The 15,663-nt window shown below is 42.8% G+C and overlaps 1 protein-coding gene across 3 annotated transcripts in view; it reads right to left on the bottom strand.

Annotated features, from left to right (window-relative positions):
• The window catches only part of LOC125719471 (receptor-type tyrosine-protein phosphatase U-like), a 76,257-nt gene that overhangs the window by 48,279 nt on the left and 12,315 nt on the right, over positions 1–15,663 (bottom strand). For all 3 annotated transcript variants that reach the window (XM_048994266.1, XM_048994268.1, XM_048994267.1), the window contains exon 2: positions 10,311–10,439. In XM_048994266.1, the coding sequence (XP_048850223.1) occupies positions 10,311–10,439 (129 nt within the window). The remainder of the gene's footprint in view (positions 1–10,310; positions 10,440–15,663) is intronic.

Genomic DNA, 15,663 nt, shown 5'->3' with positions numbered 1-15,663 from the left:
TTGCTTGGCAAACATAATACAATAAAGATCCTTTATTCACCTATTCCCAGGAACCGAAACATAATTCAGAAAACATTGTTTTCATTGGCTGACAGCATACAGCAGGACGACAAGCAACAGGACAATAGGATGCAATAGCTTATAAGCCAGGGAGCACTGACCTCACCCCCAAACCACACCCCCTCTCATACTGACAGATACACAAACAACAGACACACACACATACCCAATGCAGCGCTGACCTCACCCCCAAACAGCACCCCCTCAAAGACGGACACAGAGACACACACATACCCAAAGATAAGGATAAGACACAAAACAAAAATAAGGACAAGCCCATGCAAAAGCAGAGACACACTCTAAACAAAGGTGAAGAATCTCCCCAGCATCATGCATTTTCTGCTTCTGTGCAGTGACTGCAGGGCCTGCAAATCAAAAACTTAATCTCTGCCTCATCGATACATCAGGTTCTGCCCCTCCCCTGCAGTGGAGCCAGCACTGCTCCTGTCCTCAGCCCATACTCCTTCTCTCTGGGTCAGAACCAGGTTTGGAACCTTGCCCGTGTTAAGTGGAGCAAGGTGGCAGCAGAGTGATAGCATGCCATCACTGAACTACGTGGACCACATCCTCAGCTACTCTCTGTGGTGCAGTACCCTGCAGTAGAAGCTGGATCAGTGCCCAAAATGCTTCACCCCTCTGCACAGGGTTTGATCGAGGGAATAAAGTCCATCGGCAGTCGATCTCAGGGTGCTTAGGGCCTTAAGCACTGACAGAAAGATTATTACCCATGCAACCTTAAATTAAGCCAACGTAAACAACACAGAATGAACCTCTGCAAACAGACAATGAAAAATTGGTAAGCTGTGTAAGCAATATCAGATAAGGGCCAATGCAAAATGCCAACCACACAAATAGGCTTTAAAGGCTTTGTCTACCAAACACACACAGGGTGTGAAATACAACTAGAGCCAACTGCTGAGGGAACTTGAACAGTTCTCTCATGGACAGATGTGAGGACAGATGGAACCTGTGGATAAGGTAGAGTGTATCCTGGTCCTCAGCACATGCTAGGAAGCAAGTAGCCCCCTGCTGCCCGGGCCTTGCTGGCAGCACAGGAAGGAACTGCCTGTGCACCTGCACATGCCCACAGCCAAAGCAGCACAGGAAGGTTGTACCTGTGCACCTGCAAATGCCCACAGCCAAAACACCACAGGAAGGTACTGTCTGTGCACCTGCACATGCCCACAACAAAAGCAACAGAGAAAAGTCGTGACTGTGCACCTGTACATGCCCACAGCCCATGTGCTGCTCAGGGGGACACCTGTACATGTAAGTATGTGAGAAAGGACTGACACAAGGAGCTATACACTGGACGTCCTTATGACGATGACCTTTACAGAACTGCAGAGAAGGTGTGTCAGCTGGAGCTCACATCTGCCCACCGGCGGAGCCATTCAAAGGCACGCCTCTCGGTTTCACTCAATTACTCGCATCACTGTTTTCTCATCCACCACTGCAGACAGCGCCCCAGCCATGAAGCAGACAGTCTGTGCTGCAGACACTGCCAGTGCACATCAGACCTGTCACTTCACTGGTGTTCCCCCAAATACAGGAAAAACAGAAAGCGAGGAGAGCCCTGCCACAGCTGACAAGAGAGCATCCTCTGCCACATATAACTACACTAACCCTAACCTTCACCCTACACTGCCCCACACTGATACAGGCTAAACTCATGTATCATTTATATTTATATTCTGAACAACAACTCTGTCTTTCGTACCTCTAACAGAAACAAAATTATATCAAACTGCAATCTTGGTGTCTTCACCACCACAGCACCTGCTGGCAACACCCAGTAACACAAGAGATTACAGAAAAAGTAAAGGCTGAGAAATAGGCAGGGTGTTTGACAGAAAGCGCAGAAAAGGTGTCAATCCTGTGATACTTCCCACTAGTGAACATACGATAATGTGACATATAGTCTAGTGAGCTGCTTGTGAGCTAAACAGCCAGTTAGCTCACCTTGACACCGCAAGCAATTGCCCCTACCCCCTGATTTCGTGTTGACATCTTTTAAGAATGTGCCATAGTTTTGTTCAGCAGGGTTCCTGGCACTCAGTTGTCTCTGTCCTTACATGACCAAAATATGCCAATGAGATATTTATCCTTTCCCTCAGTTCCCAAGAGAGCCTGAGACTCAAGTCACCCTTCATCTGCTCACAGAAACACCCACCCAAATGCACACATAACCCATAATGCACAGCTAACGCATAATGAATAACCAATAACTCATAGTTAATAACGCATAATGCATAACCCATAACGCACAGCTAACACATAATGCATAACCAATAACTCATAGTTAATAACGCATAATGCATAACCCATAACGCACAGCTAACGCATAATGCATAACCCATAACTCATAGCTAATAACGCATAATGAATAACCCATAACTCATAGCTAATAACGCATAACCCATAGCTAATAACACATAATGCATAACCCATAACGCACATCTAACGCATAATGCATAACCCATAACTCATAGCTAATAACACATAATGAATAACCCATAACTCATAGCTAATAATGCATAACCCATAGCTAATAACGCATAATGCATAACCCAAAATGCTTAGCTAAAATTCATATTGCATAACCCATATCCCCCAACTAATAAAACATTACACATTACAAATAACCTACAACGAATACCTCATAACTGATAACCCATAACCCATAAACCACAGCCCTTATCAGATAACCCATAACTAATGACAAATAACCCAAAAAGAATAGTTCCTAACTAATGTAAAAACTGTGCAAGAAACTCAAAAGTAATCCTAAAACTTGTTTTTGATTTTCAGTTTTATGGAAACATTAATCAATCAACTTTCCTGAAAGGCTGACATAGTAACTTTCATTTTGCACCAGGGTGGCTAATTGGTTTCTGATTCCCTTTGACAAATTTACATTAATGGTCCTTGTGACAGGCCGTAAAGCTTGTGCAAGCTATAGTAAAGTAATATTTAATAATACTAAACATACATTATACAATGTGAAACAGATTTTTGGAAAGATTATTTCCCAAGAAGGTCACAAGACCTGAGAGTTATAACGCAGTATTATATATTATATACAGAATTTTTTGTTTATTCTCAGAAACAGGCTTAGTTTAAACATGGGGTAAGATTTAAAAAATTAAATCACATGAGATTCAACAAATTACTTTATTTGGTTAAGTGCCACGCACAATTTAATGAAATTTCAGAAAGGTTTTTGAAGATGTCTGTCAACACAATGAATTATACAATATTTCACGGCAGAGATGACACCAGACATAATTTACTAAAGGGGAATTAGAATGGACAGAAATTATGCAAAAAGTGCAAGAAAGTGAAAAGGATGATGTGCTTGGAAAGTCATCTGGAGGATCTGCGACTGAGGTATGCTAACCCCTTACGTGTTTGTCAAACATCTGGAGGATCTGCGACAGGTATGCTAACCCCTTACGTTTATGTGTCAGAATCATCTGTAGGACCTGTGACTGAGGTCTGTTAACTCCTTACAGAATGTGTGTGTCAAACATCTGGAGGATCTATGACTGAGGTCTGTTAACTCCTTACAGTATGTGTGTGTGTCAAACATCTGGAGGATCTATGACTGAGGTTTGTTAACTCCATACAGTATGTGTGTGTCAAACATCTGGAGGATCTATGACTGAGGTCTGTTAACTCCTTACAGTATGTGTGTGTCAAACATCTGGAAGATCTATGACTGAGGTCTGTTAACTCCTTACAGTATGTGTGTGTGTCAAACATCTGGAGGATCTATGACTGAGGTCTGTTAACTCCTTACAGTATGTGTGTGTTAAACATCTGGAAGATCTATGACTGAGGTCTGTTAACTCCTTACAGTATGTGTGTGTGTCAAACATCTGGAGGATCTATGACTGAGGTCTGTTAACCCCTTACAGTATGTGTGTGTCAAACATCTGGAGGATCTATGACTGAGGTATGCTATTCCCTTACGTTTATGTGTCAGAAACATCTGGAGGATCTGCGACTGAGGTATGCTAACCCCTTACGTGTGTGTCAAACATCTGGAGGATCTATGACTGAGGTCTGTTAACTCCTTACAGTATGTGTGTGTCAAACATCTGGAGGACCTGTGACTGAGGTCTGTTAACCCCTTACAGTATGTGTGTGTCAAACATCTGGAGGATCTATGACTGAGGTCTGTTAACCCCTTACAGTATGTGTGTGTCAAACATCTGGAGGATCTATGACTGAGGTCTGTTAACTCCTTACAGTATGTGTGTATCAAACATCTGGAGGATCTATGACTGAGGTCTGTTAACTCCTTACGTGTGTCAGAAGCATCTGGCTGACATTCGGCACTGATTCTGCAGTATCCCTGCTGATGACTTAAAACACTTGTTTTGTATAGTTTAAAGAACCTGTCCATGCAGCATCTTTAGAAATCCCTCTAGTTTTTGACTTATTTTATAGAACATATCAAACAATTATGTTTTCAGTTGTACCTTCAAAGGCCAGTAAAACAGGCCACCTTGGGGTCTTTTTTTTAACAAGTTGTCTCTAGACTCATTTTCAGGATCTCTCTTCCTGTAATGACAGAATGAGGCAATATTACTCCAGCTGGCGGCCTTTCAAACGGACTCAGCAGGTCACGGTAATGATGGGTCTCGTATGCATGGGCCAGTCTCCTTGGCTGCTCCATGGCCAATTACTTTACAAAGATGCTCACTGCATAATCTACTGCAGAATTCTCCACACGCTGTCAGTTCCAGCTTAATTGGCTTCGCGTGCTCTGCTGCAAATTCACTACTGAAACAAAGTTTTCAGTCCATGCTTCTCTGTCTCCTTTCACTTTCTGTAGTTCACTGGCCTTCCTGACCTTGGTTTATTCATGAAAATTGTGCATGTTTCAAATGGCATGCTGATTTAGCCGCTCGCTGACGCCTCAGGCCCTGTCACAGTCATTTTGCTGGGAGACAAATCCTAAGGAGGCCTCACTTACCCCAACCCGCACCTTATAAACAGGTCTCCCTCATTCTTTATCCTCCTCATCACATTTCTCCTGCCCAATAACACTCTATGTAAAACCCTATGTACGTAAAGATGCCTTGAGGTTTTTGGAATCACCTCTGCCCCTGCTGTATAGCCTGGCCTGGCCATACTGATGGGGTTTCTGCTCCCACTCCAGTCAGACAAAAACCCAGAGAAGCTGAAATGTAAAAATGTCACTGAATAGTGGTGAGAGTGGCTCTGGGTCTCAGGAGTGCCCCTGTACAAAGCACGGGCAGCGGGCACTGAGTGCATATTTCAGGATATTTCATACCACTGTGCAGGGAGCAAAATATCTGTAGTTCAAAGTGTCTCCAGTTTTTCCCTGCAGCTGAACTTCTGTTATTCTCAGCGTAATGTTCCTCATCCTGCAGTGTGTGGGCCCCTCCCTGCCATCCGTGCTCATCTAGGGCTCACACTCCTCCTCTAAATGATTCAGATTTCAAGGTGCTTAGCTCTGCTATTTTTATTTCCCATCTTCATGTGTTCTTTTTTATTTCCTCCATTTTTTAAGCCCTTCCCATTACAGCTCATCTCATACTTGACAACTTCCAGCCCGAATGCCTGTATGTTCTTAGATATGCTCTGGCAAACTTTCGTTTTTTTTTTGTTTTTCTGTAACAAACCGGGATGCAAAAGAAGGCAGCGTCGCTCTGAGGGACCTTCCGGCGACTGGCGGTGGGGGGAAGTGATGGAAGAGCAGCCAATTAGCCGCTGGGAGGACTGGCGGGTCTGGGGACAGGCAGCACATCCGCCGTGACACCACTGTGTCCTCCACCCACTCTCAGTGAATGTCAGTGGCAGGTGAGGCACACAGACGCCATAGAGATCAGAGGCGAGAGGGAAGCGGGGCCCGGAGAAACAGCAGAGTGCTGGCTAGCTAGCGTGGCCGTTTGGATCCATATGACACACACTATCCAAAAATACATACATAGCAAAAACTTACTCTAGCGTGATGTTTATGATTCTGCTTCCCCAAAGCTGCCATTTCAAGTCATGGATTAGATAATAAGCCATAAGAATAAAAGCATAAAAAAGGCATAAACAGACACGGTGTAATTAATCAGACACTGAAGTGTAGGTCCTCCAGGCACATGCCTTTCTCCTTGGCAAATTTGCTTTGATCTGAACCACATACAGTCCACTCCCTTGATGCTGGCCAGTTACTGGCTGAATTTTTGACACCAGCAAGCCCATACTGCTTAAAGGAGATCGAGTTCCAAGCACATCGTGTTCCCAGGAAGAAAAAGGCTGATTTAAGGTGAATGCTAAACCGCGTTTCTAGCGCACTGTGGTCTGCTTAGTCTGTATGCCCACTAAAGCTGCCATCTTGCCATTTAATGGATAATTACATAATGGCATAATGACATAATTATTATCATAGTGGTTAACAGCGGAGATGGCCAGGCAAATTAAATGACCGAAAACAAACAAGGTATTAGCCTGGCAGTCACAGAAATTGTTGTTAAAAATCTGGACAATAGACCAGTACTCCTTAAGCAGTAATTTGACACCGTATGTTAGAACGGTGACTGAGGGCTGTCCCATGAAGCAAAATAATCTGCTTGTTCGCAGAGCATTTCAACCTGTCCGCAGTGAATCCTGACTTGCATTGCAGTAAAGTGCCTTGAACCTGCGTGTGCCCAAGTTCTGCTAACTATAAGAGGCTACTGAAAAAGATATAGTATTAATGCAGAGTTAATACTTGTAATAGCCGTCCATCTGGAACACAGCGTTCAGATGACATCAGCCTTTCTGCACTCATTGTCATATCATGCAAAGCCATTGTATGCAAATATTCCACCTGGTTGCACTACCTACACGTACTTAGCTGTGAATGTTGGGCGGGTGTGCTATTATTAAAACCAGCACAGGATACTGGCCAGAATTCTTAGCCAAATGTGCAATAATATTGTATAAAGCCCAATCATTTTTCTCTGTTTCGAAAGATATACTTCCAGGGGGAGCTCCAGTCATCATCCTGATATTAAATGTTTTATGTCTGTAATCTATAGCCCTTAATGTTCTATGCTCCTACAGCTATCTTTATGTAAATTAAATACCCAGTGGCTTTTAATGGAGGAAATCCCTGGAAATAGGCTGGTTAGGCCACTTTTGTTTAAGATAACTGTAATCATCATAGCTCTGTTTGCCTTTAAGAGTGTTTATTGCTCCTTCTTACTTGATACTAAACTAGTCCTATGGCTCTGCTTTTGTATTCACCACTCTACAAGTAATGCCTTGTTCCTGATCATACCTACAAACACAGACACACACACATCTATGAGGAGAACCCTAATCCCAGCACGATGACCCTAACTCCTACCCAACCTTAACCTAGACCATAAGTAAACAAACAAAATACTAGTCTTTTGCTATTTTTGGTTTTTCAATTGCAGTCACCGATTTTTAAGTTATTCTTATAGGGACCATAGAAATGGTTCCCACAATGTCAAAATATCAGGTTCCTATCACAACGCAAGGTACACCAGCCACCCCCCCACACATTTGTATATATGTGTTTGTGTGTGTGTGTGTGTATATATATATACACACACACACACACAAATAAATCCACATGATTTCTCCTCATTCGACGCTAGGGTACGAACAGAGGGGCATATACCATCTAATTACGGTGTAATTAAAATCACGGCAGAAAATGCTGAATTACTGCCAACTGTGTAAAGATTCATCAGGCTAACATAGCGACGTGTCTGGCAACATTCTGTACTGCTCTCTAATGTCATCCAGGTCTGTCTTGACCTGCCAGTGTCACTTGAACTCATCCTGAAGCATCCTTGATGGTTTAGCATCCACCTTATACATATTCTTTCTCTGCTCTGTATCTTTAATAAGGCTTTTCTGAACCAATCAGCATTTTCCAATTTCCAAGGAAAGGCTACCAGCACAGGATGGGGGTTAGCCACAAGAGGAAGGGTTAGCAGCACAGGAATGGGGGTTAGCCATAGAAGGAAGGGCTACCAGCACAGGAATGGGAGTTAGCCACAAGAAGAAGTGCTACTAGTAAAGGTTTAGCTAGATCTAAAGTACCATGCAAAGTCATAGGCTGTCAAAGAAAATGTTGAAAGCTGTTTCTCTGGATAGTAAGTGTATATTTGCTCAGAGAAAAACACAATATAACATTATAACACTGGAATAGAGCAAGTCAACAGTAACACCATAAAGTATATATAGTATAAGGGCACTACTTCGGTACTGCAACCTCTCCTCAGGGGCACCTCAGCCATGTATTTGTTCGATGTCACCACCAGCTCACTTAGGCTTAATTAATTCATATGTTATATAAATCAATGAAGAATGGATTAGCTAAACAAGGTTTGTTAGTGCTCAAGTCACAAAATACATGGGTGTGTTGGATGGTTGTTGCAAGGACTGGGACGATTTTAGGGCAGGTTTTGAAATGGCTAAGCTGACACTCTTTGACAGACATAACAGTTCTACACCAACATGAAGATCGTTAAAACATCATTTTCTTTGACTGCCTATGACTTTTGCATGGTGCTGTATGTGACCTAGGCAAGACATGGCAAGTATATTTATACAGCACATTTTCAAACACAGAGATCATTCAAAGTGCTTTACACAAAATAAGTTCAAGTAATAGGAATCATACATAGCCAATGCGTGGGAGCCATTGAAAGGGTTGTGCCTCTAGTCAAAGAAGACGAGGGATCTCCGCCTTGACATCTCACCCACAGGCTCACCCACAGGCTGCACGTCAGTCATTCCTCATCTTTCTGCATTTTTTTAGGCAAGTGCCTCTGAACTGACAACCAATGCTGACAAACAGACTTAGGTAATTCACATGGGATTTATGTTGTTATCTTTCACAGGTTGTGCCGCTTATTCACAGGAACTCAACATTATTATGATTCTAACCTTGAATGAACTCAGCATGAACAAAGCAAAAGCTAACCATTTCAAAAAATCTAAATCAGGAGATTTAGCAGATAAAAGCAGAGCAGAACTAAAGAGCAACACGCTTCTGGAAGGAGCAGCATGCAATGTAGACAAAGCAAGAGTCACACAACAGATCATACACAACTGTCTGCGGTAAGGAATTCCACACAGGCATACAGCAACGTGCACATAAGAAACAGTCAGTATGGTGACTTCCTCCTGCCTGACGAATCCAGTACCCTATGAACAATCTCCATGCTGTTTAGCCGAGAAAATACCACACAGCTGTTTTGTTGCTCTGTGGCTCTCATCTGATCCATAGTAGTAATCCACAGACACATGACTCACCTTGTTCTTCCATTACCACGAAGACCCTGGACTGAGTCATTAATGATAAGGTGGTACATCAGCAGATATAATAGTGTGTTGCATGACGGGACTTCTTAAAATGATTGGGTGCCATAGCATGACTCCCATGGTGTCAATATACCTTCAAATTATAAAGCAGTACAGAACATGGTGCAGAAATATGAGCTACTTATAAAGTACATCACTTTGGGCAAAGGCGACTGCTATATAATTAAATGTAAGCTTAAAAGCAGACCATTCCTACATCAATAAAAAAGCACTGAAGGCTCTAAAGGACAAATTTATGCTAAACAGAAATAAATGACTGAATTTGTGCGTCCCTCTATTATTTTGCTTTTGTAATATTTACTGAAAATTGGTGTATTTAAGAGGAACATTTGTACTGGAGAGCAAAGCATTGTTCTGTAAGGTTCCATGCAAAATGCTCTCCTGTAAGACTCATGTGGAGTGTATAATGACAGCCAGCTACATAATTAAATCTGACTTCAAAACAGATGATGCTAACTCTTAATGGTATTGGTGCAGCATGGAAATGGACAAAGGAGATCGGTCCAACAAGAATGCTTCCCCCAGCGAGCTCAGCTCCAAAGAAGCAGCTATGTGAAGCATGCAGAGTTAAAGGAAGAACCCTGAAAATGACAGGAAGGTGCTGAGAACTACCTCATGAATAACGGAAGCTGGGGGGTGCAGCTCCTGATGAATCACTTGTGGCAGCAAATTTCTCCTTAATTATTCTAGCACCCAAACTCCTGAGATCTGCACACCATCTCATGCTAATCTCCATCCTTACTACCTAAACAGAATACGAGCAGAGACACAAAGGCCACGATAGGAAAATCCCTGGGTTACTGTCTAGCTGAGAGTGCAGATTCACTCGTCCAGTGTGATCATTCGCAAGGTGTGTTACTGTAGATGGACAGGCTCACCAGGCAGGAGGTCTGGGTCTTCCTGAGGCCAGCTGTAGGTCCGGACTAAGTGCCAGTCAAAGTCATCATCATTCCCCTGCTGGCATTCATCTAGGCTGTTGTTCGAGTCTTCATCAAAATTGCAGCCAGCTATGGGTACAAAGACACAAAATCCATTTAGGTTAGTTGTAGGCCAGCCCATCAAATTCCCATTAAGTGATAGGGCTGCGTATCGGCAAGAATCAGGCCGTACGATACATACCATGGTGCAAGGGTTACAATTCAATATATCGCAATACTGTAGCAAGGTGATATATTGCTAATTTTACAATCTAATTTCAGGAAAATTGTCATAGTATAAAGAACACACCACCATATGCATAAAATCTGAGTTTAAAAAAGTTAGTAAATACAGTCAGAAGTGGGATCTGCATTTGTATTAATCACAGTCCCTGCAACATCATAGCACTGCTTTCGTGCAGTTTGAGCAAAGTAATATACATCTACCAATATCAGAAGAAAAAAGAAAATAAAGTGCTTGCAGGATACAAGGCACAATTCTGCAAATAGCATGTCTCTTGTCAGTCTCTTTCTTTATTGTGGAACCCAAAATGACCCCCCACTTCAGTTCTGTATGCTGGGGGAGTCTGTCTAACTTTCACATTCAGCCATCTGTGGTAACCTTACTAGTTAGCTTGGTTTGCTAATACTAACGCTAAGATGAGATAAGATATGGTGTTTAGCTTGCGAGCACAGGCTGTTCCTTTTAACGGCTGCAGTTTTTTCAGTAGAAACAGTCCAGTCTGGATTTACTGCCAGCATGGACCTCACTAGATGCATGAATCAGAGTCCATGAAGCTAACAGTGCTGGCTGCATTAAGCGGACAAGCGGCTGCATCAGCAGAAAAAGTTAGGCAGCACCTAGTTAACACTGCCAGGTGAGGTGCTCAAGTTACACTCTGCCTCGCACTTTCTGTGAAGGGTTTACTTGCTGCTTTTAGTGCTACAGCAAAGCGAATAGTTGCTCAGTGGATCAGAACATTTTATTCATTGTTTGTGAATTATACTGCTAATTATAAAAAAAAAAAGGCTCAGCTCCAGTTATCTATATCCTCATGGCTGGTATTGATGTCGTATTTGCAGCAATCTGCAGTTAAAGTTCTGATGTGTCATATACTAGCATAAAAAGTGTTTTATTATTATCTTCAAAGTTAGTATTGGATATGTGGCCATGCTTTAATTTCTCAGAGAGGGAATACATATGGTTTTAGAGTTGGCCTGCCACCGCAGACACTTTCTCAATAACGCAGTAACTCAGGAAGTATTTCACATATCATTTTCAAAGTTTGGAAACACAGTGGCAACAAAAGGAAGGGTGACTCCAGAAGATATTTGTGAATGTAATCATTTAAAAAGCATTTGATGGCGTGTCACTTCACTGAAACATTATCTGGATGAAGATCTACCCTGATTTCATGAGACAAACTGCCCAAAAACTGAAATAGCAGCACTAGGTGGCAGCAAAGGAGGTATAGTAAAGAGCATGAATTCTTATATTTGATGGATCTTTTTCATACTTCCAATGAATATTTAATAAAGATTTTTTGTTGAAGTGGAGAGAATGTGTAGAGGGACCTGGGGGAGCTGAGTGGAGTAAGAATTAGTTGGGAGGGTGACAGGGAATAGGCTCCAGGTGCCAGTTGTTCCAACAGCATCTAGTTATTTATCGATAATCAGCACTATCAGAGGTACAAAAACTGCAACCCTGAACTCTGACCCTTCACCTCTTAATCCTTTATCGTGGAAAGCAACTACACAAACATCAAATGTACCTGTATGTTGTCATGCCCGGCTCGTACGCTCCTCGTGTGTGCCACGCCCCCTGATTACCCACATGTGCTTCCCTGATTGTCCACAGCTGTCTCCGATTATTTTGATCAGTCTTGTCCATTTAAGTCCCAATCTTGCTTGTATCCCTCGTCCGTCATTGTGGTTATGGTGTGGTTTTTTCCTGTCAGATGTTCCCTAGTCCTGATCCCGTAATAAACCCCTAGTTTTGCCCTGATCTTCGCCTGTTTGCCTGCTCATTACACGCCTGCCCACACGATCACCGCTCTCCCCGCACGCGAGCGTGACATATGTATTACTCTTGCATATTTTCCGTATACAAAGTTTAGCTTTATACACAAATAGCAGCCATTAAGACTGTTTCACACCGAACACAACATGAAAAAACTACACGAATCTGTGAAATATCCGGATGTGAATATGACAGATCAATACCCTAGACGCCAAACACAATGTGTAATTTTCGCAAAAGACTAAGGAAAAAAGCCGCAAACTGAAAGAAACTGTCAACTAGCGAGAAGCACTAGTAGCAGTGATGACACATTTTTCTTGTTTCTTTTGAGCAAACAAGTAGAAAAATGGCAAATATACATCCAAAATTCTAAAAAAACTTATAGTTTACAACAGGGGTGTCCAACTCCTGTCCTGGAGGGCCAGAGCCCTGCACATTTTTGGGTTTCTCATTTAACACATCTGATTCAACTCCTTGTGCTAATTAGCACACAGCTCTTGAGATGAATCATTTATAGTGGAACAGGGAAAGAGCTGAGCTACACAGGGCTCCGCCCCCCCAGGACTGGAGTTGGGCACCCCTGCCTTACAACAACTGTTGTTCATTCAAAAAAAGCTTTAGATGTATTATCAGCTAAATAACTAGAGGGGGTATTCCAGAAAGCGGGCTTAGAGGTATTTCAAGATAAGTAAAATTAATATTAAGAACATAACAGCAACATCTATTATCAGTTTATTAACTACGGGAAAGGGGGAAAAAGGTTAATTATTTTTAACTGTATTTTTTTTTACTGGACATTGATTGTATACAGATAAGTCTAAAAATCAAGCAAAATAAAAACATTAATAGCCACAGTCTAATATACTTCAAGGGGCATATTAGAAAAATTATAAAAAGCAACACAAACACAAGCTACCAGAACAGCTGCAAATAGCTTACCATGCTCCTTGTTATCAAATAGGACAGATTGGATTGATCAGAACGTTTTCATTTTGACGTTATAATATTACATTTTATAACCTGGTAAGTTAAATGTTTTATTATAAGGAGTAGTACATGAATTACTATTGGGCAGGGCCACCCATACAGTAAGTGGGTAGAAAGGGGATGTTTTACGATCGATCTACCTGTAACTCACCTACCCTTGAGTCATTAATTTTTATTAATCATCAGGGTTGGACCTGCACTGAAGATCGGTATCTGCAATACCAGCCTGGGATCGAATAAAAGACTAATCAAAAACGAAATCAGCGCTATCGTCTGTCACTAACATCATGCTTGTGTTGCAAGCCAAATGAGTGGTTATCTTCTTGTTCAAGAAAAAGAGAATAAAACTGGCCAATGTGTAAAAACTGACATGCTATTAGTTTGTTTTTTAACATAATAGCAGAAATCGAATTAAAAAAATAACGCAAATTTGTCAGACCTGGTATGAAAGCTTTGAAAGAAATATGTTCATTTCAGAATGATGTTGTTCAGTTTTTTAGTGCAAAAAAATCAGAAAAGGCCATTACTAGTGCAAAACTGTTACCTGTAAGTAGTAAGCAAAGTGGGCAACACTATTTCTTCAGATCAACAGGGATGGGGGCTGAAGTCGCACCTCAGCTCCTGAGTGGGTTCCCCAGTCTCCCCTGTGTTACTCCTGCAATCAACTACATGAACTAGCCTGACCGATGACGGACTACCAGCCCTGTGTCCCGTTCTGCCTGGAATTGGCTCTTGGTGCTGGGCTCGTCTCTGGCAGGCTGGCCACACAGAGCATAGCCATAAGCACCTCCAGAGAGAGTGAATGACCGAAGATGGACCCCGGCATTCACTCTGCACGCAGGCGCAGGATGGTGGTAACACGGTCACCCAGACCACAAAATAAGTAAAGCGGTGCATGAGCGTGGAGGGATTTCTCCCAGCTCATGGCAGACTAAAGCACCTGTGTGTCACATGTGTTGCGGACCAGACCAGAAAGCCTAAGACTGCATGTTTTACAGGGAAGAGTGAAAGTCAGAAGACAGGTGAGAAGGAGGCAGTCTCTGCCTAAGGCGCCCAGCAACACACCGGACATGCCAGTGACAGCGCAGGGCAGATGCATCCACATCTATAACTGTTGTGATTCCATGGGTCTCTGGAAATCATGTATATTTTCACAAACAAAATCTCCTGCACTGGCTTTGATCCAGACAGACCGAAGTCAAAAGGAATAAATTCAATTTAATGTGCAAGACCTACTGGGGAGAAAAGTATGCATTTTAGCAGAATATATACATAAACAGTGCTAGTATGAGTATCACTCAGTGGTAGAGTGACTGCACTAGCAACAGGAGAAGCTGACTGCACCAGCAGCAGGAGGAGCTGATTACATTAGCAGCAGAAGGAGCTGACTGCACCTGCAGCAGGAGAAGCTGATTGTATTAGCAGCAGGAATGACCGGATTACATCAGCATCAGGAACTGACTGCACCAGCAGCAGGAGGAGCTGACTGCACCAGCAGTAGAATGAACTGATCACATTAGCAGCAGAAGCTGATTGTATTAGCAGCAGGAAAGACCTGATTACATCTGCAGCAGGAGCTGACTGCACCAGCAGCAGGAGGAGCTGACTACTTTAGCAGCAGGAGGAACTGATCACATCAGCAGCAGGAGGAGCTGCCTGCACCAGCAGCAGAAGAAGCTGATTGTATTAGCAGCAAGAAAGAACTGATTACATCAGCAGCAGGAGGAGCTGACTGCACCAGCAGCAGGAAGAGCTGACTGCACCTGCAGCAGAAGGAGCTGACTGCACCTGCAGCAGGAGGAGCTGACTACACCCACAGAGAGCGTTTTAACAGCGTAGGCTACAGCTTTCTGCCACTTTCTCCTCATGTCTGTCTGGGAAAGCATGTCATGCTGCTTAGCAGCAGCAGATAGGACCTCTCATCTCGCTATGCTAGCAGCTGCCCCAGCTGGGAGGGGAGTGAAGGATGCCATCTTGCCTCACCAAGCATACAGAGTTTCACTGAGCACACCATCTGCCTCCACGTGTCCCGATCCTGTTGCCACTTATTTCCATCAGCAAGCAGTAGACCTCCAAATCATGAGAATCCCATGGGATGGAACAAGGCCTTCTGATCTGATCTCTTTCTGATCGGCAAGGTGTCTATGACGTATTCTAGTGCCCAATCTGAGTTTCCCCAGAAAGTACCCAGTAATATTAAAATTATCAGGCTAGGCTTAGAAGACATGTGAGGTACCTTTAAACAATGAGTTTTGGGATCAATAGCTTCCATTCCATTTATTACAATCCCATTCATCCCATTCTTAT

This window comes from Brienomyrus brachyistius, chromosome 23, assembly GCF_023856365.1.
Source record: "Brienomyrus brachyistius isolate T26 chromosome 23, BBRACH_0.4, whole genome shotgun sequence".
Lineage (NCBI taxonomy): Eukaryota > Metazoa > Chordata > Actinopteri > Osteoglossiformes > Mormyridae > Brienomyrus > Brienomyrus brachyistius.
Note: the sequence above shows the minus strand (reverse complement) of the source record. Positions and strands in the feature narration are given on the sequence as shown.